General features: G+C 42.8%; 1 protein-coding gene across 1 annotated transcript in view; it reads left to right on the top strand.

Moving 5' to 3' along the window:
• The window catches only part of LOC137368805 (coiled-coil domain-containing protein 186-like), a 320,706-nt gene that overhangs the window by 229,929 nt on the left and 64,265 nt on the right, over positions 1–26,512 (top strand). Inside the window, exons 15-17 of the mRNA XM_068029009.1 lie at positions 18,383–18,555; positions 20,049–20,102; positions 23,320–23,436. Coding sequence (XP_067885110.1) covers positions 18,383–18,555; positions 20,049–20,102; positions 23,320–23,436 — 344 coding nt within the window. The remainder of the gene's footprint in view (positions 1–18,382; positions 18,556–20,048; positions 20,103–23,319; positions 23,437–26,512) is intronic.

Here is a 26,512-nt window from a genome sequence, read left to right on the forward strand (position 1 = left end):
TTTTCATATTCCACAATTATACATGTCATATTTACAAATTCATAAGGGCTTAACCAATAACAAAACCAAATAAATATGTCAATTAGGATGAGAAAGATTCAACCATTATGTAATAATCATAACTCAGAACCTTCCTTATTTCTTACACCTCTTCTTTAAACTCTGGACAGAGCATCAGCAATTATGTTGCTCTTCCCTGCAACATCAAACTCCAGCGAAACCACCTGAGGTTCTTGGTTCTGAACTTTTATAGAAACACAAGCGGGTTGTGGTCAATATAGACTAGTATCTCCCTCTGGTTACAGATACCTCATATGTACATATACATAGAGCCAGTACAAGACTTAAAGCCTCTTTTCTGATGGTCAAGTACTTTATTTGATGTTTATTAAGCTTCCTAGAGAAGCTCATGGGCCATTCCATATCAACATCATCATCTTGGAGGAGCACCCCTCCTACCCCTATGTCACTAGTGTCAATAGCCACTGTTTGTTAGCAAGATTGATTTGCTTAAAGGATATTGGCAAGTTCACTTGACCAACCAAGCCAAAGAAATTTCTGCTTTTGGGACACCAGATGGTCACTGGATTTGTAATTCAGAGGCCCAAGCTAATGCCCTGGGGGCACAGGTTCATATCCCACCAAGGCAGCTCATGGAATTTAAATTCAATTAATTAATAAAAATCTGGAATTGAAAGCTAGCCTCAGTACTACGAACATAGCCATGAAGCTATTATTGATTGTCATAAAAATCCATCTGGTTCACTAATGCCCTTTAGGGAAGGAAATCTGTCGTCTTTACCTGGTCTGGCCTACAAGTGACTCCAGACCCAAGCAAGTGGTTGACTCTTAAGTGTCCTCTGAAATGGCCCAGCAAGCCATTCAGTTGTCAAGGGCAATTAGGGATGGGCAACAAATGCTGACCTTGTCAGCAACGCCCACATCCCATGAAAGAATTTTTTAAAAACTTGAATCGCTTACTAAATTCTGGGGCTGCAAGAATTGATTCCTTCTTAAAATGGCCATGAACTTCTCAAATGCCATTTTGCATGATTTTGACCATTCGAACTTAAGGTTTTTCTTTCATAGATTTGTCAATGGGGTAACTACTGTGATGAAATTAGGCACAAATTTCCTGTAGAACCCACACATACCCAGAAATCTTACTTTTTTCTTTTTATTGGGTACAGGAAAGTCTACTATCGCCTGAACTTTGCCCTTTTGCGGTAGCACTTGACCTTGACTCACAATATGTTTTAATTAAGTGACTTTACCCTTGGCAAACTAACTCTTTGCCAGGTTTCTGACAAGGTTAGCTTTGGCCAGCCAGTCAAATAGCGCACTCACATGTCGGACATTATCACTCCATGTGTTGCTGTACACCAAAAGGTCGTCAATGTACACAACGCAATTACTCAACTTGACAATCACTTGATTAGTTAATCATTGAAATGTAGCCGGTGTATTTTTTGAACCAAATGACTTGACTTTACATTGGAATAGACCATCTGGTGTCACAAAAGCAGAAATTTCTTTGGCTTGGTTGGTCAAGGGGACTTGCCAATATCTTTTAAGCAAATCAATTTTGCTAACAAAAGCCGAGTTCCCCATCCTACCAATACAATCCTTGAGCCTTGGGATTGGATAGGAGTCCATTTTAGTTACTGCATTGATCTTTCAGTAATCAATGCAGAATCTATATGAACCATCTGGTTTTGGTACAGAATGTCAGGAGAACTCCAACTACTGTGACTGGGTTCAATTATATCGTTATTTAACATGTATTGAACCTCCTCCCTAACTTTGGCCAATTTGCTGGGATTGAGTCTGTAGGGGTTTTGTTTAATTGCTTTAGCTTCCCCTACATCAACCTCATGAATAGCTAAAGCAGAACAACCAGGCTTACCTGAGCATACAGGCAGATATTCCTTCAATAGGTCAGCTATGTCTTTTCACTCTGTTGCTCAGATAGATAGTGTAGCACCTCATCGAGACCCTCCAACACCTCTGCGTGTGCCAACTTCACCGCAGGAGGCTCAGTCTGAGAACTCTCAGTCTTTGACTCTTCATGTGGTTCATCACATGCACCAGTATCACCATCTACCTTCTCTACCACTTGTGCTACACCTACTAGCTGACTATGCTCCTGGACATAATATCACTTCAGCATAGTCTTGAAATGCTCTCTGGCCACCACACAAGTTCTTGAGAGCCTTTCTCAGAACTTTGACACATAATCTAAGAGGGTCGTTTCTTCCTCCTGTGCCAAAATTCTCTCCTTAATGAGTTAAGGGAACCCCTAACCTCATACCCATAGACCAATTCGAAGGGACTGAAACCAGTAGACTCATTTGCCATGTCCCTAGTTGTGAATAACAAAAATAATATCCCTTTATCCCAATCCTGGGGATACTCAAAATAATCAACCCTGATCATACTCGTTAGAGTTTTGTGATATCTCTCCAAAGAACCTTGGGACTGCAGCTGATAAGCAGTCGACTTGAGCTACTTCACTCCTAAATTACACATGGCTTCCTGAAATATACCTAATATGAAAATTGACCCCTGGTTAGACTGAATTTCTTTTGGCAACCCATACCTCGTGAAAAACTGGACCAGCCCCTTAATCACAATATTTGTTGTGATCTTCTTCAATAGTACTGCTTCTGGAAATTGAGTAGACAAATCCATGACGGTCAGGAGATAATTATGACCCGACTTAGTCGTAGTCAAGGGTCCAACAAAATCAACAAAAACTCTATTAAATGGTTCATCAAATGCAGGTATCAGTATTAATGGGGCTGGCTTAATTGAAGGCTGTGGCTTCCCAACCATCTGACATGACTTACAGAAGTCGACCACATTTCTGCGCAGCATCAGCCAGTAAAATTGCATCATTACACTAGCCTGAGTCTTCCAAATACAAAATGACCTGCAACTGAAATCTCATGGGCAATTCTCAAAATTTCACTGCAGTAGCAAGGAGGGACAACAGTTTGATGGACTATAGCCCAATTCTCATCAGCAGGCCATTATGGAGGTCTCCACTTCCCCATTAAAATGTCATCCTTGGCAAAATAACACTTGGGGACATTTTCAGTCTCTGCCTCAGAGCACGCTGTCTAAGACAAGCTCCTCAATTCAGGGTCTGCCTGTTGTGCCTCAGTCAAGGAAGATCTGCTAACAAATTCATCATTGCTAGCCTTGGAGCCTTTAACACCAATATCCCTATCCAAATCCGTGAAAAAAGTTTCAGCCAACCAAACACCCGAATTGCCCTCCACAGCAACTGAATCCACCCCACTGTTTAGCTCTCTGACCCTGGGACCTAGTCACAAAACAATCCAGGAATATTCCTGGAAATTCTTTCTCCAAAACCTCAGTTTCTGCAGCCTCAGTTGGCTTCTCTGAAACCACTGGAGCCACCAATACTTTATCCCCAGCCAAGGCATTCCGAGCAGAAAATCTACACACTCAATAGCCAAACTAGGAACGGCATGATGGTAATAGGATTAGTGATTAAGTTACATTCTAAATCAACCTTAAATGAGGGAACGGGTAAATAGATTCCATTAATATTCTGAATTAACCCTTTATATTCAATTAAATACTGGGGAAGAAATTCTTGTCACCTGCCAACATTAGTGACTGTGCTGGCCCTGTATCTCTAAGGATAACAATTGACTTGCCTGCCTCATCAGACAAAATGGAGATACTTCACCCTCAAACAGAAAACTTCTATAGTTTTCCACAACCTGATTTACTCTATCAGTGAACATGGGAGAAACTACCTGTTAGTCGTGAACATTACCTGCTAGGATAGTATTTCCTGGGGAACGGCATTTGACTGTACATATGCAACAGGCTTGTTTTGCCATTTCCAACTCTCAGCCTTCACTTGTTTTTTTTCGTGACAAAAAAAGCATGTCGGTCCCCTCAAACCAAACCTGTCTTCCGGACTTTCTCTTTTACTAACCTGAGGTACATCTGTATCTTTACTTTTTCCATCTTTCTCAATTTCTGTGTCCATTATCAAACTTCCTAGCTCTCCAGTTTCTCTGAAAGTTTCTAAATTGGGGTCTGTGACTTGTGAATCAATTCATAATCAGCTTCCTCTACTGTGGCTTCCTTTATTTTACGACTTTCATGTTCTAAGTGGGACCTTATTCCTGAAGGGACACTGTTTTTGAATCCTTTCATCAGAATCACTTTTTTAAGGCTCTTAAAGTCTTGTGCAACCTTCATTGATCTCTATCACCTGTCAAACACAATTTCCTTCTCTCTAGCAAATTCCACATTTGTCTGGCCCTTTTTCCTTTTTAAATTCCTGAATTTCTGTCTGTAAGCCTCAGGTACCAATTCATAGGTATTGAGAACACCTGTCTTTACTTTGTCATTGTCCCATGAGTGCTCTTCTGAAACTGACGAGTACACTTCCAAAACTTTCCCTATAAAGACACTCTGTAGGAGCATTGCCCAAAATGATTTAGGCCAATTCCAATTCATGGCAATTTTCTCAAATGACACAATATACGTTTCTACTCCCTCCTCACTAAAATTAGGTACCAGGCCGACATACTTTGCCAAATCAAACTACGTGGAGTTTGCTTTGGGTCATCCTCTGTTTTCACCTCCAATTCAAATCCACAGGCTTTGAGATTTTCCCTTTACAATTTTAATTTTAATTCAAGTTTTCGCATTTCGCTTTCTCTTTTTAATTCAAGTTTGCCCTTTTTCCTTTCTCATTCGAACTCAAGGTTCTAATTTCATCTCCTTCATTTCAAATCGTCTTCTTTCCTTTTCTTTTTCTAATTCCAGTTTGATTAGTTCTACTAGAATACTAGCAGAAACATCCTTTTCCCTCTCCAGCTTCAAGCAAGGAGCCAGTTCTTGCATGATCTCTGCTTTCTTAGCCCCTGGGCTTACACTAACACCTACATGCTCTGCTATTGCAATCAAATCAACTTTTCCCAACCACTGCAATGTACTGAGAGACAAATCTTCTCTCTTAACAAAGGCTTGAACCTCAATGATACTCATGTGGATTTCCCACTGAATACAACAAAAGTAAATGTGAAATCTTGTTTGTTTAGACTGTGGAAAATTCCAGTGCACCCATTTCACAGCCTAACTTGGATCGATCCCAGACGAGCTCCCAATATTGTTATGGCCCCTGTGTAGATCAACATAAAGAAGCTAACTTACCTAACGGCCCCAATTTTAAAAAAAGGTCAAGTCTTCGTTTCTATAATGTTTACTCCAACAATCAGACCAAAATCAGCATAAATTTAACATGAAATAACAGAAAAACCATGGTCCATATATATAGCTTACAAATTACACGTTAATTAGCAGATGCAACAAAGATAGATCTCATGGATTTACTGGGAAGTCCTCTTTGCAAAGATGGCACTGAACAGCCACAGAATTCCTCAATACTATGAACTTCATCAGGTAGATTTCCAACTCTTGTCCTCCAAGATGCAGATACTGATGTAATTTCTTCTCGTCAATAGTGAGCGCTGCAGTCTTCCCTTCAACATTTTGGTCTTGTCGCCTCCCAAACATCCTCGGCCCTGCTCACAATAGTTTTGATGGTAGCTCTTTTAAGTCACCGAAAGCAGTTGCCGCAAGTTATATTTGCCAATGGCCAGCTCTCAGAATCAGGTTTCTCTCTCTGCAGCTTCACTGCCAAAAAGCCTACAGCTTGCTTAAACTCTGCAATCTTCAAATCTGAGCCTGGATAGCTCTAGTCACATGCCTATGGTCAAACGACTCTGTGTCCTAGTTGGGTCCAACCAGTTACAATTTCCCTGGAACCCTAAAGTTTTTAGTTTCATTTTCAACTTAGGTTCTGTCTCAAGAAAACAAGCTTTGAAACCAAAGTCAGCGCAGTTAACAAAATTCAACAAGTCATCTGTTCAAAAAACATTCTGCACATGCTCCTTTACTGGTCTTGCACCATGGACTCCATTACAACATCAAGTGTCACAAGGCATCTTGAGGATGATTTCTTAGAGGGCCTCATTCCTTTGGCGAATGCAACATCACCGGACATACAACCATACACCAGCACAGAGACTCACACCTCAGTGGGTCTACTTTTAGATTAGATTAGATTAGATTAGAGATACAGCACTGAAACAGGCCCTTCGGCCCACCGAGTCTGTGCCGACCATCAACCACCCATTTATACTAATCCTACACTAATCCCATATTCCTACCAAACATCCCCACCTGTCCCTATATTTCCCTACCTTAAACAGTTAGCTGGATTTTCACCTGGTAGTCACAACTTATAAGTGAGCAGTTGCAGGCAGGAACAGCTGTGTAGAGTCCACGTTGGGGGGCACAATCCTCTCCAAGCTCTATTCAGCTGAAATCAGATGCTGATGCCCAGAGATATTATTAAGAAAGACAGTCCTCCAAGTGTATCTGTAAATTAGTGTAGTACTGACGATGTGCCAGACATACTATCTACAAGAGCAGAGAGGATGGAGGTGTCTAACTCAATCGCTAGTGGTTTGGTGATGCAGGGAATTGAGAGAATATATGTTATGAAAACAGTTCGCCTCCATGGAGCTATAAGCAAGGCTGAAATGAATTCATGCAGGCCATGATCACAGCCGTGCAGACTTTGGATGCCAACTTGCCTTCTGGACAGGATGACGGGTAACTTATCCATGGCCTTTCAATGCTTCACTTGCTTGCACCAAGCTGCTTTTCAGCAGAGTGGTAGGAATGATGTGTTTTTGGCCCAGGAGAACAATAATAGCGAATAGGCACATGGAAGTGGAAACTCCACTCAAAGCTCTCCCATTGGCATCCCCCCACCCCCAAACCCCTACCTCAGTCAGTGCCGGCATGCTTCTTCCTCTCCTTATGGCAGAATCTGCCTCTGCACTGTTGTAGCTAGAGCAGTGGGACCGCAGAGGCTCAGAAACCCAGAAAGTGTAGACCAAAGCAAGAAGGCAATCAGGGCAGGGATCTGAGCAGCCTGCCTCTACCTGTGCTGAACCCACAGAGGATGCACCACTTAAAAATAGTAGGAAAGGTAAGTTGAAGAAATTGTAATCACCAATGTTATGCACCTGGATGTTTGACAAAATTATATGTTGTTAAGTTTCCTTTTTTTTGATATTGCTACATGAAATATAATGATTTGCACCACTTCCATGTTTTACCCATTATTGCGTCCCGAGGGCCAACTTGTCCTTTCACTCGTTTCATGATGAATGCCAATACATGTTGGGACCCATTAGGCATTTGGCAGATATGCAATGGGTGGATGAGTGGTTGAAGGACTGTTTAGGTGTGCCTCCCACAATTCAGCCCCTCTGCTATACACCTCCCTCCTGTGCAACTCAATGCTGTGCACTTCTCTCGTGTACACACACTGATCTCACCACAGTACGCCAGCGCTGCTGTAGGTAGTGATGGTCTTCCTCATCTGATGTGCTGTCAGACACGTCCAAGGCACCTTCCATCCTGAGCTTGTCAATTTGAAATCCTCAAAGGTTGAAAAAAAATCTACATCCCTGCAAACAGTCTCTGCCAAATATTTGCAAGAGGGAACTGAGACAGCAGCTGCAATAAGTGAGGTTTTATTTAAATGGGATAATGACAAGCTGAAATATCCACCTGAACTGCTATTCATACTCACCTCTATTTCCCTGGAGGAATTTTGAACCAAGTTTAAAAACAATTAAAACTATCTCATTAAAGTTTCCTAAAGATGTTACTGGTACCAGTAATTACCCGCCCACATCCAATTAGAAAATGCCTGACTTCAGTAAATTGGTTCTCTGCTTCTCTGCTTCTCTTTCCACAGATGCTGCCAGACCTGCTGAGTGGTTCCAGCATTTCTTGTTTTTAATCCAAATGTACTTGTCTCATACTATGGGCTGGATTTTGTGAGGAGGTGGGGCTCCCAGTGTCAGGCTGAAAAGTCAGTGGGAACACCGCCTCGGCCTTCTCGCAACCCAACCCCGCCCCTACCCCCTTCCCCCACTTCCTGGCATGATCCTCTGTGTACAGAGGCGAAGTTTCCGGCGCCAGGATCTCCATCCCTTTAAAGACAGGGATCCCGCCTACAAGAGCTCCGGCCAATCATAGGGCCAGCAGCTCAGCAGTATCAGCGATGCCACCGGGTGCGGTGGCCACTGCCAGTACTGCAGAGGTACTTACCTCAGGTAAGTCAGGCGAGATCACCGGGGACAGGCTGGAAGGCCCTGGCGAGAGGGGGTTGGGGGAGTGGTCATAAAGTCCATGGTAATTGGGGCTCTGGGAGGTGCACTGTTTCTTGGCCAGGGCCCTCCATAGGCCGATTTCCCACAGAGGAGGGACCCCTCCTCTGAAATCCCAGCGGCGGGGGGGAGAAGCCCTTAAAAGTGACGCTGTGCTCCCCTGCACCCCGGCCACATGTTGTGATTCTATGGGCCCCCCTGCCTCCAACCTGCCTCAGGAGGGCCCATAAAATCAAGCCCTATGGCTCTAAATCCCAGGAATGAGCAATAAATAATGCCTTGCCAGTGCTGCCCTTGTCCCAAGAACAAATTAAAAAAGCACAGGTGCAAAAAATATTGTAATGGACACTACATGAAGTGCATTAGTATCATAAAAGAATGCTTTGACAATGCTTATTAACATTGATAATTGTTTACTTATATTATTGCAGTACTGACAATCTCAAGGAATTCAATAATACAAGCAGAAAGTGCTGGAAATATTCAGCAGGTCAGGCAGCATTTGTGCAGAGAGAAACAGAGTTAACAGGCTGGATTTTGAAAGCCCAGTGGGAACGGGAGTAGGTGAAGATCGTGTTCTCAGAGATTGGCACTGGCTTCCACCACCTGTGGAACATGAAGCAATTTTTAATGGGACGCTGGGAGGGAGGGAACGGGAAGTACAGACACCTCCGGTTCATTGACTGTTGGGCTTATTGTGCACCTCATTGAAAGCCTTGTCAGGAGCAGTTTGTAATTTTAAATGTGAGTGCATGGGGAAAATGCCATGCCTGGAACCGGCAGGATGCAAAAGTTGCAGGGGCCCATGACGGCTATTGGACAGGCTGTTTAACATATTGTACACAGCCAGAATAAAGCGCAGCTGCTTAAAAGTGCCACAGAGTAGTCATTGCTGGAGCTAAAAGACTTGCACTCAGCAGTGGTGAGTGATAGGAATCTGGAGAGGGACGTGACACCCCCGGCATCACTGGGGCAGCAGGAGTTTGCAGTGTGTGTGAGTGAATGTGTGTGCCAGCTGTGGTAGGTCAGATGGGAACAGGCTACTCCAACATTGGACAGAGAAGCCAGGATGAGCTTCAGCAGATACAACCTCCTGGACAACAGGAGGCCAGAGGAGCACAGTGGCGGCTGCAAGAGGAAGAAGATGCTACCCAAGACATCGGGTGAACCGAACAAGAGTCAGATCCCTGCAAATGACAGAACGCCAATGACCTATCCAGGCATATGGTCTCGGACATTTGTGCTCTGATCCACAATGACCTGAGACCTCGGGGCCCCCGTGACATTCCCTTACCTGCAGTCATCAAGGTCACGTTGCCCTGAATTTCTGTGCAACTGGGTCGTTCCACAGATCAGCTGCAGACCTAGGGGGCATCTCACAATCAATAGATCAAGGATGTCATATTCCGGACAGCAGCGGAATACATCCACTTTGACAGAGATGGGTCAGTGCAGACACAGAGAGCATTGGGCTTTGCTGCCATCAATGGATGATTTCCTAGTCCGCCTCCAGGCTGCTCCCGGCACCTTTAATTCAGCGCCGAACTCGCCCTGGGCTAATTGGTCCCTTTTAATTTGAAAACAGTGTTGTGCCAGTGTCGCTGATGTGGCGCGGGAACAGGACGCAGAAATATTCCAGGCGTGGGGTTCCCGACCCCGGAACGAAAATTCAGCCCAATGATTCCTGTCAATGACTTTTAATCAAAACTTCATCAGAACTGATGAAAGGTTATCGACCTGAAATGTTAATTCTTTCTCCACAGATGCTGCCAGACCTGCTGAGTATTTCCCCGATTTTTATTTTAGATTTCCAGCATTTGCAGTATTTTGCTTTTGGCTCAAAGAATTCAACGTACTTTGATTTTTAAAAATCAACATAAATGTCTAGCAGTTTCACATGAATGACCTGATTGAGGGAAGAAAGCAATTCCAAGGCCACTCATTAATTTAAGAAACAAAGCAGTATATAAAAAGCTAACCAATATGATCCCTGCATTTTAGTTATTTTTTAGATCTGTAGATTAATTACTTGGCTGCAGAGGAATTTGAGAAAATATTATTGGAGGTAAAATGAGCAAACAAGCTTTGGTTTGACTGAAGGAACTAGAACTGATTACCAGAGCTAGACGCAACTTATCCTTCATCTTGTCTCAAGTTACAATGCCCCTACAATGTGACTGTAAATACCAATAGCACATCAAGACATATTTGTCTTGAATCTTCCCAAACATGTCAAACAGGTGCACCTGAAGTACATGCTCCACATTTACAAGGGAATTTGTTCATCACTGGAGGTGACAACACATTCCAACTTCTTCCCAAAATGAACAGGCTAGACTTTAAATAGATACTGAATACTGCAGCTTATGGTCACTCCAGACCATGATCAAAATTAATGACTTCTGACTGATGGATTCTGCAGGAGTAAACATTGCTGACTATATCCACAACTCATGGTGCACATTTGGTTTCTGGGAGAATTACCTGTTTGACGGTATTTTCCACTGATGTAACATTTCAAGCTATGTGAAGTCATGAGAAAGTTCAATGATTTTTATTAGAAAATGATGACATCTCTTGTAACTTTATCTGAAAGAATGCAGAGGCAGGCTTTCAAAGGCAAAATGCGATTCATATCTGGCTGTACAGATTCAACCTAATTCAGATTGGTAGGTTCTTTCTTCTGGATGTTCTCAAATTTGTACTTGGAATGTTAAAATGTCATGAATATTGTTACAGGGAAAAAGACACTTTGAATCAAACAGGAATGTTGAAAATTTTGATTTGATAAATGTTAATGATGTGATCTTTCTGTTGAAATAATGTGGTCATTCTAAACTTTATTTTAATCAGAACTCTTGGTCTTGTAACAATTCAAGAACCTGCCAAAAATGATTCATTACTAAATTATTATTCAGGATAACTTTGTACAGTCGAGGTGAGTAAGCAGTTTGGGATGTAATTTTGGTTTATTCCAAAATCAATTGGGGGAATTTGAACACCCTCCCTCCACCCCGTGACAGGTGAAAGAGGGTCAGGCATTGTAGGGAGGTTGAATTTGCAACAATCTAAAACCCTAGTGCAACCCATTGCAAACGTGCCTACTTCCGGTTTAGCCGTAGAAGGTTTGGGTGCGTGTGAGTAATCCCTTCACAGAGGCAGATTAGTGATTTTAATATTCAAATTAGGGTGAATGACTGAAATTTTCACTGTCATCTGAACTTGGCTCTTCCTGTTCGGGTTTCAGAGCTCGAGAAAACTGCTGTAAAAACGTAGGCGACATTGAGCGGTATCTCATGGCATTGGGTAAAGGTCAGCAGTCCTGACAAAGGCTCAGTGCTCTGTTACGACCAGGTGAGAAAGGGGTCTGGGGGTTCCCTCTCAGCCTTTGCCTGGTTTAACCGTAACAGGATTTAATTTTTAAAAACAAAGTCTCGGACAGGCAGACCTCATAGTCATCTGCATACAGTGTCAGTTCAGTCTCCTGTGGGGGAGCTGGTTTGATTCATGGCCTGATTCATTACACATTCAGGGAAACTGCAGGGAACCATCTCCTGCCACTGCCCTGTCTCTCTGACCTCCTGCGGTCTCTCTTTCACTACTGGGGAGTGGCTACCACCTTCATCCCCGCCAGATCATTACCTAGGAGCAGGTCAATCCCGTCTACAAGCAAACTAGGGACAATCCCTACGGTCACCGGTCTCGAAACTAGGTCGCACTCCAAGTGCACCCGGTGTAAAGTTACAGGCATACACTGCCCTCCAATACCATTCACCACCATTCTGGTGTTTACTGCACTCTCTGGGGGAAAGGTCAGGCCTTTTTCCAGTAAAAGGGATCTAGTGGCTCCGTGTCTCTGAGGATTATTATGCGCCTGCTTGCCCTACTCGAGGGGTATGGGGTTACTTTCCCTTGAGACACAAAACCCTGATAACCTTTAGGAATCCTGCACTTGCAGCGGTAGGCTTCCTGAGTCTGACACTTACTGCAGTTAAAGCCGCAGCTTGTTCTGCTGTGCTTTCCATCAGGGTCCCTTCTTCTTCACTGAGCAGGTGTGCCCTGATTAACCCTACAGGTTTTCCCTTTAGTTTCCAGAAGTCAGCTCTTAGATGCCCTGCTTTATTACAATGGAAGCACAAAGGTTTCTGGGTCTCACTCCTACTTACAGCAGCTTCCTTATTGGCTGGAGGAAGGCCCCCCATGTCTCCTGTTTTTCTTTCCCTCCCAGAACTGCTTGGGCTTCTGTCACCTTCCCACCCTTTGTCCTTTTCAGATTTGTGAGGGCGATTAGGTAAGGTTTTTCTTTGGGAAACTGCCTTATAAATGAGAGCAAACTCATTGGCCAGAACTGCTGCCTGCTGGGCTCTATGAACCTTCTGTTCCTCTACATGGGTCTTTATAGAGAGTGGGAGAGAGTGTTTAAATTCCTCTAACAGAATTACTTCTCTGAGATTCTCATAGCTGAGCTGTACTTTAAGAACCCTCAGCCACTGATCAAAAGCCAGCTGCTAACTTCTCTCAAACTCCAGATAAGTTTGATCAGCTTGCTTCTTGAGGGTTCTAAACTTTTGGCGATAGGCTTCTGGTACTAATTCATATGCCCCGAAGATAGCATTTTTAGTCAGTTCACAATTTGATGAACTCTCATCTGGCAACATGGAATAAACCTCATTGGCTTTTCCTATTAACTTGTTTTGTATCAGCAGAGTCCAAGTCTCAGCTGGCCACTTTAACTGCCTTGCCAGTTTTTCAAAAGACACAAAAAACGCTTCCACATCTCCCTCATTGAATTTTGGGATCAGTTGGAAAAGTTTTAACAATTCTGTATCCGGCCCTGGATTACGCTCCTCCATATTGGCCATGCTTTCACTGGGATTACTCTGTCGCCCTTAGTTAACTGAAGCCACTTCAGCTCTCTCTCTTAACATTCCTTCTGGAAGGTTCTTTCTCTCTCTGCTGTCTTGCTTTTTCTTTCTCCTGTCTCTCTCTTTCTCTTTCTCTCTCCTCAACTTCAAGTTTCCTCTGTTCCTATTGTATCTTTGCTAGCAATACCCTGTCGGAGTCTACTTCTAACATTGTTTCTGCTTCTTCAGATTCAAGGGAAAAATAATTGGCCACTAGTCTTAGGAGTTCAGACTTTCTAGCATTGCCACATACAGTGATCCCACACTGCTTAGCCATTTTTCTCAACTCCTCCATAGACAGTGCTTTTAACTTATCCCAAGTTACTTCACCCTGGCTTGGGAAGCTACTGGCTTCAGTCACAGACATGTTAGTATCCTTGCACACACAACCACAAGAAACCCTGTATTGAAATCTTATCTCTTTTTGATTGGGATCAATTTGACTTCCCACTTCCAATTTCTCGTTTGTCTGTGGGTCAAATCCAGGATGCTAGCCCGCAAATTTCTGTTACAACCAGGTGAGAAAAGGGTCTAGGGATTCCCTTTCAGCCTTTTCTTGGTTTGACCATAAGAGGGTTTAATTTTTTAAAAGACCGTGTTTTTAGCTCTCCCTCAGTGAAACCTTGTTCACTTCTTTCCAGTTGTAAGGCAAAGAAATCAATCAGACAGGATTTCTTAGATTTAAACAAGAAAGGTGGAAGTTTATTAATCTTAAACTCTAATCCGGTTAACGACTACAAATATGTGACACAATCACGCTAGCATGCATACACGATAAACACAAGCAGATAGAGACAGAAAAAGTAGAAAGAATAAAGGGGAAAAGTTTGAGGCAATAGGTGGGTTGTAATTCCAGTCCTTTGAGTTCGATGTGGAGTCTTTGGTTGCCAGTAGGTCTTGCCGGTCATTGGGGCCCAGTGCACGCTTTAACTTGTTTTGATGTAGGACTCTTTTCTCTCTTGAGGTTTAAGCAACTTCATTGGGTCTGGAGGTTTGTGAGCAAGGGAGAGAGAGCCAGCCAGGAGAGAGGTTGTTTTGTTCCAGGTTCAGTTGCAATCTGCAGTCTGCCTTCAAACTGTCCTGTGTTTAGTTCAAAAAGCCTGGGACAGCAGGTTAGCAGACACTGGAATGCGAGCTTTCTTATACCTTCAGCGTCTGGTGATCAAAATCCATGTGGGTTAATTGGACAAGGGAGTATTTGCTTTGTCTCTCCAAGCACTGTCTCTTAGTATGCAAATGTCCTCCAGCCAAATGTCTGGTGATCCCTTTAAACAAGCTATTTCTTCATTCCAGCAACAGTTTAAAATGAATGTTCATATGACAAAATTAATATGCCTCATTCTTGGCAGGTGGGGGTCTTCATGACAGCTCACAAATGTTTTCTCAGTTCCCCCGGGAAATGGTTTGGTGACATCCATCAGGATGGTTGGCACCATGCCTACTTTAGATTGGACTTCAGACAAGAAAGACGATTAGCAGCAGCAAGGGCCTACTTTAGAGGAAGCTGCAGGTGGGCAACAGAGTGGAGAACAAGAGAGGGTTCAAGTTCACAAGAGGCACTACCCATGTAACAGGGTGTACAGACAAAAGCACAGCTTCCTTGACCTTTCGGAAGAGGAGTGCTAGATTTCCTGGGAGCTGCCATGCTGCGGCAGTCAAACATTCCTGACCCACTCGTGCCGGGAAGTTCCCTTATGGGGCAGCTCCAAGGCAACAAAGCATAACCCCTTCAAACCTGCTTGATACTTCTGAGAACCCCACCAATGTACCCCAAGAGCTCTACCATGACAGCCATATGACAACCGGATATGTCATTGGCATGGTCTAGATGCAATCCAGGTACCTGGACAGATCTGGAGGCATCCTTCATAACCCAACAGCGAGGGTGTCACAGATAATCATTGTGGTCTGCACAACATAGCACAGGTGTGAGGACTAGAGGACGAGGAAGTGAAAGAAGATAAAGATGGTGCACCCAACACAGCACCAGCCACCTACATTGCTTCTCGGAATGCCAGGGATTATCTATTGACTCTAAAGTTCATTTAGTCACTCACCTTGAACCAAAGTAGCTACCACATTCCCTGTCTCCATCACCATCCCAATCCCAATCCCACTGACACTAAGTAGTCCTATAACCAACCATCCACCCATTGCACGTCCAGCAATTGATCCCCATCAATTCACGTCTTCTCATTCATCAACAAGCAACTGGAAAGATGAGTTGACATCTGACACGCAAAAATTGGAAACCCTTGAAAGTTGTGCAAATTACATAGCAGGAGTAGGCCATTTAGCCCCTCAAGCCTGTTCCATTTCATGTGACTTGATTTAAAAAAAAAGAAACTTAATAACATAACATTTTTGCAAACACCCATGTGCATACCCTCCGTGAACTACAACGCTTTTTCTCTTCCTTTGCCTACCGTTACTACGTGGTACAACCCCTGCAGCTTGAGCAGAGATAGAGGCAGGCTGCTCAGATCCCTTCTCTGACTGCTGAGATGCTGTTGGCTGATGACCTAGAATCATAGGACAGAGGAGGCCATTCAGTCCATCAGGTTTGCACTGGTTCTTTTGAAGAGTAATCCAGTTAGTCCCACTCTCCTGCTACTACCCCACATCCCTGCATTTTTTCTCCTTCAAGCATTTATCCAATTCTCTTTTGAAGGGTACTATTGAATCTATATCCATCACCCTATATCAGGCAGTGCATTCTAAATCCTAATCACTCATTGCATTAAAAAGAGTTTCCTCATGTTGTCTCTGCTTCTTTTGCCAATCACCTTAAATCTGTGCCCCCTTCAGCCATTGGAAACAGGTTCTCTCTATTTACTCTATCTAAACCTTCATGATTTTAAACAGCTCTATCAAATCCCTTATCATTCCCACCTCTAAGGAGAACAGTCCCAGCTTCTGGAGTCTAAACATGTAACTGTAATCCCTCATCCCTGGATCTGTGGGTGTTGGTGCCTGTGTAACCCACCAAAGACTGCTTCCACCTAGATCTGTACAGGGCCAGATGCACCCATCAGGAGAGGAGGCAGCATGTTGGGGGTTGGGGGTGGTGGGGGGAAAGGGGCAGGGGGGCACGCTGCACAACAGGTGAGGTGTGGAATGCTTTGAGTGGAGTTCCCACTTCCCTGTCCCCTTTTGCCATCATCCCTCTCATGGGCTGTAAGAATATCACTCCTACCTCTCTGCGGGGGAGCAGCTTGGTACAAATCAGTGACTCATTGCACAGCCACATCTAAGGTATCTGTCATCCTGTTTAAAGCGAAAAACATTGACATCCATAATCTGCAGGGGTCATGGTCATAGCCTGCATGGTCTCATTTGATTGCTGCAATTGAAGTTCCACACAGGAGGCCAGTCTATTCATGGAAGAAAACATTTTGCATAGGCCTGCAATATCAATTCACTAACGCTTGAGCTGGACTCTTCCATCCTATCTGCTATTATAATCCGTGTTTGTGGCAGGAATACTAGTACCACCCAGATTTGCTGCTCTCCCTCTATTATTATACTTTTCATCGACGGCCGCCAGAGTTCAGCATCTGTATCCACCTGAGCAGAGGGCTGTGCGCTCCATCACAGATTCTCCACAATTGTCTCTGCTACAACTCTCTGCTCATACTCACTTGTGAACTGTGAGTTACCAGGTGAAAACCCAACTAACTGTCTAACAGGAATCACTGAGGTGTCCACATCTGCACTGGTGCCTGGTAAACATGTGTCCTGTGATGGTTCACCTTGAGAACAAATGAACTCCTCTGAGGAATCATTATCTGGAGTGTCATTGAACTGCCGTTTTATGCATGAAGGCCCTTGAGCAGAGAGAAGATGGATATGAATTACTACTGGTAACATTAAAATGCTTCTACTTACAATACTCACTCCTTTCTGAAATCAAGCCAACATGATTGAGTCTTGAATGAGATGTGGGGAAAGTCCCAGTCTCTCCATCACTGATGGCCTGGAGTGCAGATATGCCACTGATCTCCAAGGCCTCTTCTTCTGATGATGTCAGCTACACTATGGGCTGAATTTTATTAGCGCCCCCAATGACGTACAGGGGGCAACTGCTCCGTCCCCAGCAGCGGCGTCCAGTGCTACTGTGCAGGTGCCGGCACCATTTTTAAAGGGCTTCAAGCCCTTAGAAGTAATTCAAATTTTTAAGGTGATGTTGTGGTGCATTGTATGTAAAAATTGAAGTAAATGCTGGAGGCCCTTTCCCATCATCCACCATTGGTTGCTGTACCGGATGTAGGTGAATCTGCAACTGCATTCACCACTCCTGACCTGGTTATGTCACTGAACTACTTCCAGTGCTGGATCCAGGTATGGGCTACAATATTCCTGCTGCTGACCTCCTCAGGTGCCTCTAACCACACATTCTTGATGACGGAAGCAGGTTTCTTCTTCCCATTGCTAGGGAAGATTATCCCCTTCCTGTGCCGCACTGAAATCCACAGTACAGTAAGTGAGGCATTGTTAAAGTAGGGTGTAGCCTTTGACTGTCCTGAGTACACCTTGTATATTTGTCATCTCAAACCATTCACTTATGCAGCTCAATGTTATCCTGAAAAGGTTAAAAAGATCCATGTAAAAACCAACATGTGTTGAACCAAATCTTAGTGGGTCAGTTCAGTTTTCCTTCTGGTACCATGCTGCACCCTAAATGATGACAAAAGGAGTATTAACATATTGCAAAGACTTGCAACAGAGCCTGTTATTGTGCTTTAAATGTAAAACACATTTTTGCAGGGAGTGAAAGTCTAAGAAACATTAAGGAAAACAAATCTTGTATACTACAGAATGTATGTGCCTCCTAACGGAATTAGTAATTTAAAATAATCATTGCCCAAATAACATACCAGGGACTAAATTGTTTGGAATCAGTAGAACATGTGATAACTTATCAGAAAGGATATTATACTACTCTTCTGGGAATTTAAAAAAATTATTTCAGAGCAACCTAAAATTCAGATTAACTCCTGCAATGCTGAATATTTCTCATGAAGTTTTCCTCATATAAGAATTCTGTACAGGGTATAAATAAATCACTTTAAAAATATAATTTTATGTTTTAATCTAGTTTAATATATTCCAGAAGAACATTGATGTGCCAGTTCTAGACACAACTCCTGAAAATAATTCTTGTCTGAAATGTTCAATTTCATATGAATGGAGATCTTATTGTTGTGTTACATTTGCCTTTTTGTTTTTAAGATACGAGAAATTCCATTGCATTTTCTCACACTAATGCAGAGAACAGAGAGCTCTCCGAACTGCCTGCACCTGCAAGCACTGGAAGGTTTCACTGCATAAGAGTTAATTCCCCTGAGACTGTCCAAGAGGCCTTTTTGGAGCACAGTATTGATCTAAGGGATGAAGAGACACTGGTAACAGCAAGCTACCCATTTTATAATAATCAACTCTGAAAAATCACTTTAATCAAGTGTTTAAGACACTAAATGATAACAGACAGGGTGGCAGTACTTTTACTGACTCATGCTTAAAGCTGGCTCAATTATCCATAACCTAAATGGCACACAGGCAAGCATTAGTAAATGTAGTCTAATAGATGAACCTTTCATTTACATCAGTAATTGGTGTATGATACAAACTGTTGGTATATGTTTAATGCTTTTATCTTATTTTGCAATTTTAATTTAAACTTTCAGAAACCCAAACCTGTTTTTGAAAGATTCATGTGTGAAATTAATTTAATGGTGTCAGTCCACATAACTTGATATTACGTCTAAGAATTCATACTAAATATGATACTGAATGCTATAGAGTTATTTACATTGTTGTTCTGAGTAAAACTCCTTGCTGTCGGAAGCAGGACTGAACTAAGTTTCAAACCATGGGCCGGAATTTTTCCTTCGGCGGATGGGAGCTGTCCACCGACTGAAAAGTCAGTGGCGAACCCGCCTCCACCTGACCTGGGGATCAGATCTGCATTTTACAGTTCCCAGGCCTATAATTGGTCTGAGGCAGGACTTCTACCTCATTGAGGCAGCAAGTCCCGCCTAATGGAGCTGCTGGCCAATCAGCAGGCCGGCAGCTCTCTGTCCCAGCGGTGCCACCGGGAGCGGTGGCCACTGCTGGGACTGCAACCCAGCTTCAAGAAGAAGATGTCGGGGAGCCCCGGAACGAAGGTAAGTTTTTGGTATTTCACCGAGGGTGGTTGGTCGGGACCCGGTGAAGGAAGGGTGGTCAAATGGGGGGACAGGGGGCCTTGATTGGCCTGGGGCAGGCGGCTGTTTCTCACCGCTGCCGCTCTGCGTAAAGTGGTGGCAGAGGTGGGATCAGGTCGGGATGGCCCCCCACCCCGCCACCTTCCCGCTGTTTGGGCGGGCATAAAATTCCAACCATGAAATTTGCAACAAGCTGGTGTAAATGCCTTACTACTTGGAACCTGCTGCCATTTATTTTGTGATCAGTTGAAGTCACATGCCTGTCTTGATAATTTACTATTGACTGGCACACAAACTGACTGAGGGGCTACAAATAATTTAAATGCCAAAAGATTGCTTTTGGTGCTGATGAAATACTATATGACTAGTTAAATGGTTCATGAATTATTTCATGAGTGAAATGATTAGTTATACAGATTGGTAGACAATGAAAAATAGCTGCCAGTTTGGATTGATGAAACCTTATTATTGAAAAAGCCCTTTGCTGGTATGGGTTAAGTGAAGAAGAAATGGGCTGGACTTCATCGTCTACAATTCTGTTGTCTCAATGTGTTTTTCTTAATTTGGATTTATAGCAGGAAAGACCTAGAACATTCATCTTGCAGTAACCATATTTGCATTTTTTAAAGATTTAGCTCTTTCTTTGTTCATATGACCTGATGCTGTACCATAAACACTTTTCTGATTTTTAGAGCAACAGCCATTCTGAAGCTATTGCAGCACAGTTTGCAGTTTACAGAAAAGAGGTAGAATTTAATTACATTCTTTTATGACTGAAGTAAAAACATGTATTCGTTATTTGTAATAATAGCAAATTTGCCAATGTTTAAAAACTTAAAAGAATATTTTCTATTAGCACAATTCAGTATATAGTGTGGAATATTAATATAAACAATTCAGCTGCTTTTTTCTTTATTTACTATACATATAATTGCTAAATTATATACAACTAATTTATCGGACACTGTTTACATTTTGAACATTTTAAAACAACAGTTAATAAAGAAGTGGGTGGTAATACTAGAAATAGCTTTATTTATTTTCTGACAACAAAAAGCTCTCACTAAATCTAGCCAAATGTACGGTGAGGCATGGTGAAGAGCTACAAAAGTTTATTTGAACTGCATCGTGCAGCAATGGAACACAGATTTTCGCTCTGATTCTTTACATCAGTGCACCATTATAATGAGGAGTTAAATGGAGAGTAGCCTCTTCTTCGTGGGAAATAAAGAGGAAAAATCAAAGAGCATCTCATGTGTAGCATGTTATAGAGCAGTAGTGGCAAAGCCATCTGTTCAAACTTCTTATTAGATATAATGAAAGGTGTGAGAATACCAATAAATAGAAAAGAGAAGAAAATTATAAATACTGCAAAAATATAATCAGAATTGTGACCAAGTTCTCACCCAATGTCCACACACATACATTTCCAACAATGCTTGCTGGACAGCAATTGGGTTTTCCTAATCTAAGGCTAGATGTGGCACAGCTACCTCTGCTCCAATTGAGATCAGCTAACTCTCCACAAACAGGGAATCAGGCCTTGAACTTTGATGCTCTGTACAGCCCAGATACTCACCAAATAAACATACTGTGCAATCAATGAAGACAATTAAAAAATCTCCCCCCCCCCCCACTCCTCCACCCCCATGAATGCTGTGTAAGCACAGAGCCAGATTCTTCTCCAACTCTAAGACTACAACTCCAGTCTGTGAAATGATTATTCTTTAAAACCCCAAAAATTCAGAAATAATGTCTACTTCTGTTACACTCTCATCATTGTGATCCGTAAAACAGAACTCTAAAATTAGGCATAGGACCATAACACCTCAGACCTATCTTACAAAGATGGATAAAAAAACAACCATTGCGAACAGTATGATATATATGTAACCTATCTCAAAATCCCAGTCATAAAGCCAGTATCGGTCTGATCATAGGCACAATAGCATATGTGTATTGTTCCAGATGTGTATGAATGTGTGGCCATAATACAGCAATGTTATTAAAAAATACTCTGATTTATATAAACGGAACGGTTGACTACTACCCTCTTGTTAAGTGGTGCTTTTCAGAAAGACATAGATAAGGTCTCATGCTCAATAACAGTTTAACAATTGTGATTACTTACTTCTGCCATCTGGAGTACATAGAAATGCTAGAGTAGCATTTGCATTTGTTTTCACTAATTTTGCACCCAGCTTCCAGTGCAATCGGCTGAATTAGTGTAATAGATGGAGAATTTTAAATGTAAGCGCATTGCTTCCAAAATCACTTGTGTTATGTTTTCTGCAATCTTTTACTCTGGTTCAACATTCAATGTGCCGGGAACAGGCCCTCCACAAAAAAATGGACAAGGTCCCAGGTCAAAGCATGGGCTCTAGTAGACTTGATATGAAAAATCTTTCAAAACCTAAGATATTGAATTTGCTAAGAAACTGACGAGTGTACAACAATAAAACTATAAAATTTTTAATGATAATTTTTAAAGTAATTTTCAGTGATTTTAAATCAAATTACTTACAGGTGGAAGGCTGAAACACCCATATTGCAAATGCTTATTTTTACCGATAAATCCATTTTCAGCTATATTAAACTTCCCAGGTTATCACTCTTAAAAACATCACTTTTCAATGGAAAGAAATAGAAAAGAAACAATTACATTCCATTGCATGCCTGAGTGAACTGGTTCATGGAAGGTTTTACGTTTGTGATTATGCAAGTAAATTTTATCGAAAACTTGAACTGTAACCTAACCAGCGCAATTTCAAATGCATTTTGGGCACATTTTCCTGAATGTGTCCAATGCGGAAACTCTCACCTGCTATATATATAAAACTGCAATTAAAACATGTTTTCTTAATTCAAGTTACATGACAGATAGGTTTTATCTGTGATGTGAGAATGATTCTATGTATTATGCCGACATTGACACCAATTATTTTGGTGCCTGATGGTTGCCTTTTAATTAAAGAAAAAAAAACTTGCATTTTCCTTTCACAATCTCAGGGCATCCCAAAGAACTTTACAGCCAATAAAGTATTTTTGAAGTGTAGTTTCAGTTACAATGAAGGAAATGTGACAGCCAATTTGCACACAGCAAGGTTGCACAAACAGCAATGAAATAAACACCAAGTAATCTGTGTCAGTGATGTTAGATTATGGGCTAAATATTGGCCAGGACACCAGAGTGAACCTCCCCTGCCCCCAGCTGCTCTTCTTCAAAAAGTGACATGGGATCTGTTTGCATTCACTTCTCCAGAAGGAAGGTGGGGCCCCGGTTTAATGTCTCATCTGAAAGACAACACCTCCAACAGTGGAGCACTCACTCAGTACTGCATTAAAGTATCAGCCAATATGCACACTAAAATGAAAGCAAAATACTGCAGATGCTGGAAATCTGAAATAAAAACAAGGAATGCTGGAAATACTCAGCAGGTCTGGCAGCATCTGTGGAGAGCAAAGCAGAGTTAACATTTTTCAGTTCTGATGAAGGGTCACTGACCTGAAACATTAACTCTGCTTCTCTCTCAACAGATGCTGCCAGACTTGCTGAGTATTTCCCTTTTTCATATACAGTTATATGCACAAGTCTCTGGAGTGGGATTTGAACCTACAGCCGTTTGACTCAGAAATGAGCATGCTACCACTGAGCCACAGGTGACACTCAAAAATCAAATTTCTCCACAAATACTATGAGAAGATTCTAAATCGTGGTATTCATCATAAAAACAATTGAACTTGTCTAAGATGCATACCTGGAGGGAACATATATTTTGTAGTCTATATGCATTATGTTGTTTCTCATCCTGTATTGCTTTCAATTTCTAAAAATGTCAAACAGAATAGAACAGTGTTGCATTGAACGTTTGTTTTGTTGACTGTTACAAAGTGTATTTGAATTTTGATTTTATACAAATGTTCATGGTGGTGATTTAATTAAGATAACATTCTGTGTTGTAGGCTGCTGCCAAGATAAGTGAACTGCAGAACGAAATTACAATCATGAGAGAAAATTACGATCAAAACCTAAGATTTCTTCAGGATCAGTTAAATAAAAAGATATCGGATTGGAAATTGGTGGGTACATTTCCTCTTCAATCGAACCCAAAACCATATTTAGATAATGTATCTCTGAATTTCTAATGTTAAGCCAATTTACAGCAAGTTTCAAATTAAGAGAGAAGTACAATTTAAACAGTCAGTTTTAACAAACGATCCAAAGGGAATCCTTCACCATATAGGTCATTTTCCCCATCCAATCTGAATCCAGTTTATATTCTGTAGAGTAACATTTATAATGGCTGAATTTGCTGACAACACTACCACTAGGTGGCGCTGCAGTGGCACATGCGCAAATGCAGCATGTGCCACTAAAACGTCACAGTCTGCGACTTCAGGCAGCTACCAGGACTAAAGATGGCGCTGCTCAAATAATCACACGAAGGCAACCTAACCTAAACACATGGCAGCACACAATGGCAGGAGGGAGAGCGAGCGAGCAAGCGAGCAGAGTGGGCCGAGGGGGAGCCGAGTGGGCCGTGGACGGGGGGAGTGGAGCCGAGCGGGCCAAGGATGATGGGGAGGGGAGCGGCCAGGGACGAGGGGGAGGGAAGCGGGCCGTGGATGAGAGGGAGGGGAGCGGGGAAGGGACGGGGGGAGTGGAGCAGACCGGCGACGGGGGGAGCGGAGTGGCTGAAAGAGCGGAGCGGGCTGGGGCGGAGCGGGCCGAGGATGGAGGGGAGCGGGCCGGGGACGGGGTTGGGGAGCGGAGCAACCGAAAGAGTGGAGCGGCCGGAGAGAGCAGCGGGGGGGAGGGGGGGAGCAAAGCAGCCGAAAGAGCGGAGCGGCCGGAGAGAGCAGCAAGTAGGGGAGGGGGAGCGGAACCGCCGGAGAGAGCAGCAAGGTGTGGGGGGGGGGGGGGGGAGCGGAGCAGCAGGAGAGAGCAGCGAGGGGGACAGCGGAGCGGCCGAAAGAGCGGAGGGGGAGGAGCGGAGCTTGACGCATGGGTGAATTTCCGTTGGCGTTGCATTGCTGTATGCATAAAGCGCATGCGCAGAGGCCGACCTGGCGCGTTGCCCAAAGATGTACACGTCACACAATGACGTCATTAGCACATGCACTAACCAGTCCTGACAAGTCGGAACGCAGCGCACGCGCAGAGAGCAGGAGCCCAACTGCGCATGTGCACACCTTGACGCAGCCTGATGATGTCAGTGGCCGGCTGCGTTGTCAGGAATCACTTTGATTTATAATTGAGTGTAAATGTTGTTGGACTCTGCTCCCAGCAGAGAGTTTTACTTGAATCCAGCATGGTTCAGGCAATCAGATGTGCAAGTCAATGCACCTAAATCATAGCATTACTGACTTACTAGTGATCCATTTAGTGACTGGCAAATTGAGAGTTCCACAAATCAGACACAGAGACCTACCTCTACATCTGACACTGCCATCTGCACTCCTTTTGAATGATGCTCTATGCTAGGAGTGAAGCATCACAAAATGTCCTTATTAATGTGGTACACAATGGAATTTTGAACAGAATCATGGACTAACATCAATCATTTGTACAAAGCTGATGTGGTATTGGCTGCTTTTTAGAGCTGTCTTTATGGATGGCCTAGTTTCACTGTACATTGCTATGCTAATGTTTTTTGCTATTGAGAGAAAATATACATGATTATTTCTCCTATTCTCCACAAAACACATTTTGGATGGGCTGTCTCAGGATGCTAGACACTTCCCTGCAAGAAGTGAAAGATGGATTAAAGAACCAGTCCACTGATGCTGTACTCATTAGCACCTCCAGTGACTAGTTGCAGAGCAATATTCTCTAAACCCTGTGGGAACAGGGTAACTGCAAGCCCTATTGTTCAGATAATGATCCATGACACAAGGGAACTAATGAATGGGAGAAAATGAATTAAAAATGGGAGGAAAGATTGTTTTCAAGATTACTCTTTAGCAATAAATAATTACCATAGATCATACCATATAAGTCGACCGAGCATATAAAACGACCCCATTTTTCCGGCCCCAAAAGTCATGTTTTTGCATATATTCAATGTCTAAATTGACCCCCTTCTCAGTCACGGCATACTATACTTGCATTAGTAGCCACCTTCAAATTTTCACCCTACAAATGCATGTTTTACTTACCTTATAATTGGACGCAAGGAATCAAGCAGGTGATATGGGCTGTATTGCAAAGATGTGTGACAGTGTAAGACACGCCCACACAGAGCAGACCCCGCGTGGCTAACAAAGAAGAGAAATGCGTCCTCCAGCAAAATGAATGAAGTATGAAGCTGGTTTCAAGCTAAAAGTTGTAACATTTGCGAACTCATCAAATAACTGTGCTGCAGTGAGGGAATTTGGTGTTTGTGAAAATCTGGTGCGATAATGGAAGAAGGTATCCACCCTAAAGAAGATGCCCAAGACCAAATGCATCATGAGAACAGGGACCAGTCACTGGCCTAATCGTGAGAAGCATGTATCATAACGGGTCCTGGAAAATCGTCAGAGTGGTTACATCATCACCAGAAATGCAATGTAGGCATTTAAATGGGCCAAATCAAACCCTGAGTCTAGCAAAGGTTTCAGAGCAACAGCTAGTTGGTGTTGCCGCTTTATGAAACAAAAATGTCTAGTGTTGTGGCAGAAGACCAAGATTGCTCAGAGACTACCAAAAGACCTTAATGCCAAAATTACCAGTTTCCTGTGTTACGACCAGGTGAGGCAGGGGTCTAGGGCTCCCCTCTCAGCCTTTGCCTGGTTTGGCCGTAACAGGGTTTAATTTTTAAAACATTGTGTTCTTAGCTTCCCCTCAGTGAATCCTTGTTCACTGCCCTCTAATTTTGATGGCAAAGAAATCAACCAGACAAGTTTTCTTAGATTTAAACAAGAAAGGTGTGAGTTTATTAACCTTAAAACTCTAATTCGGTTAAAAATACTAGAAATATGTGACGCGACCATGCTAGCATGAAAATGCAATAAACACACACGCAAATAGAGACAGAGGAGGAGAAAGAAGGGGAAAAGTTTAAAGTAATAGCTGGAGTTCAGTTACTGGTTTTTGGGTTTGATGTAAAGTCTTTGATTGCAGTGGTCTTGCAGTTCTCATTGGGGCCCAGTGCACACTTTCAAACTTATTTAG

The sequence above is a fragment of the Heterodontus francisci genome, chromosome 4 (assembly GCF_036365525.1).
Source record: "Heterodontus francisci isolate sHetFra1 chromosome 4, sHetFra1.hap1, whole genome shotgun sequence".
In the NCBI taxonomy this organism is placed as follows: domain Eukaryota; kingdom Metazoa; phylum Chordata; class Chondrichthyes; order Heterodontiformes; family Heterodontidae; genus Heterodontus; species Heterodontus francisci.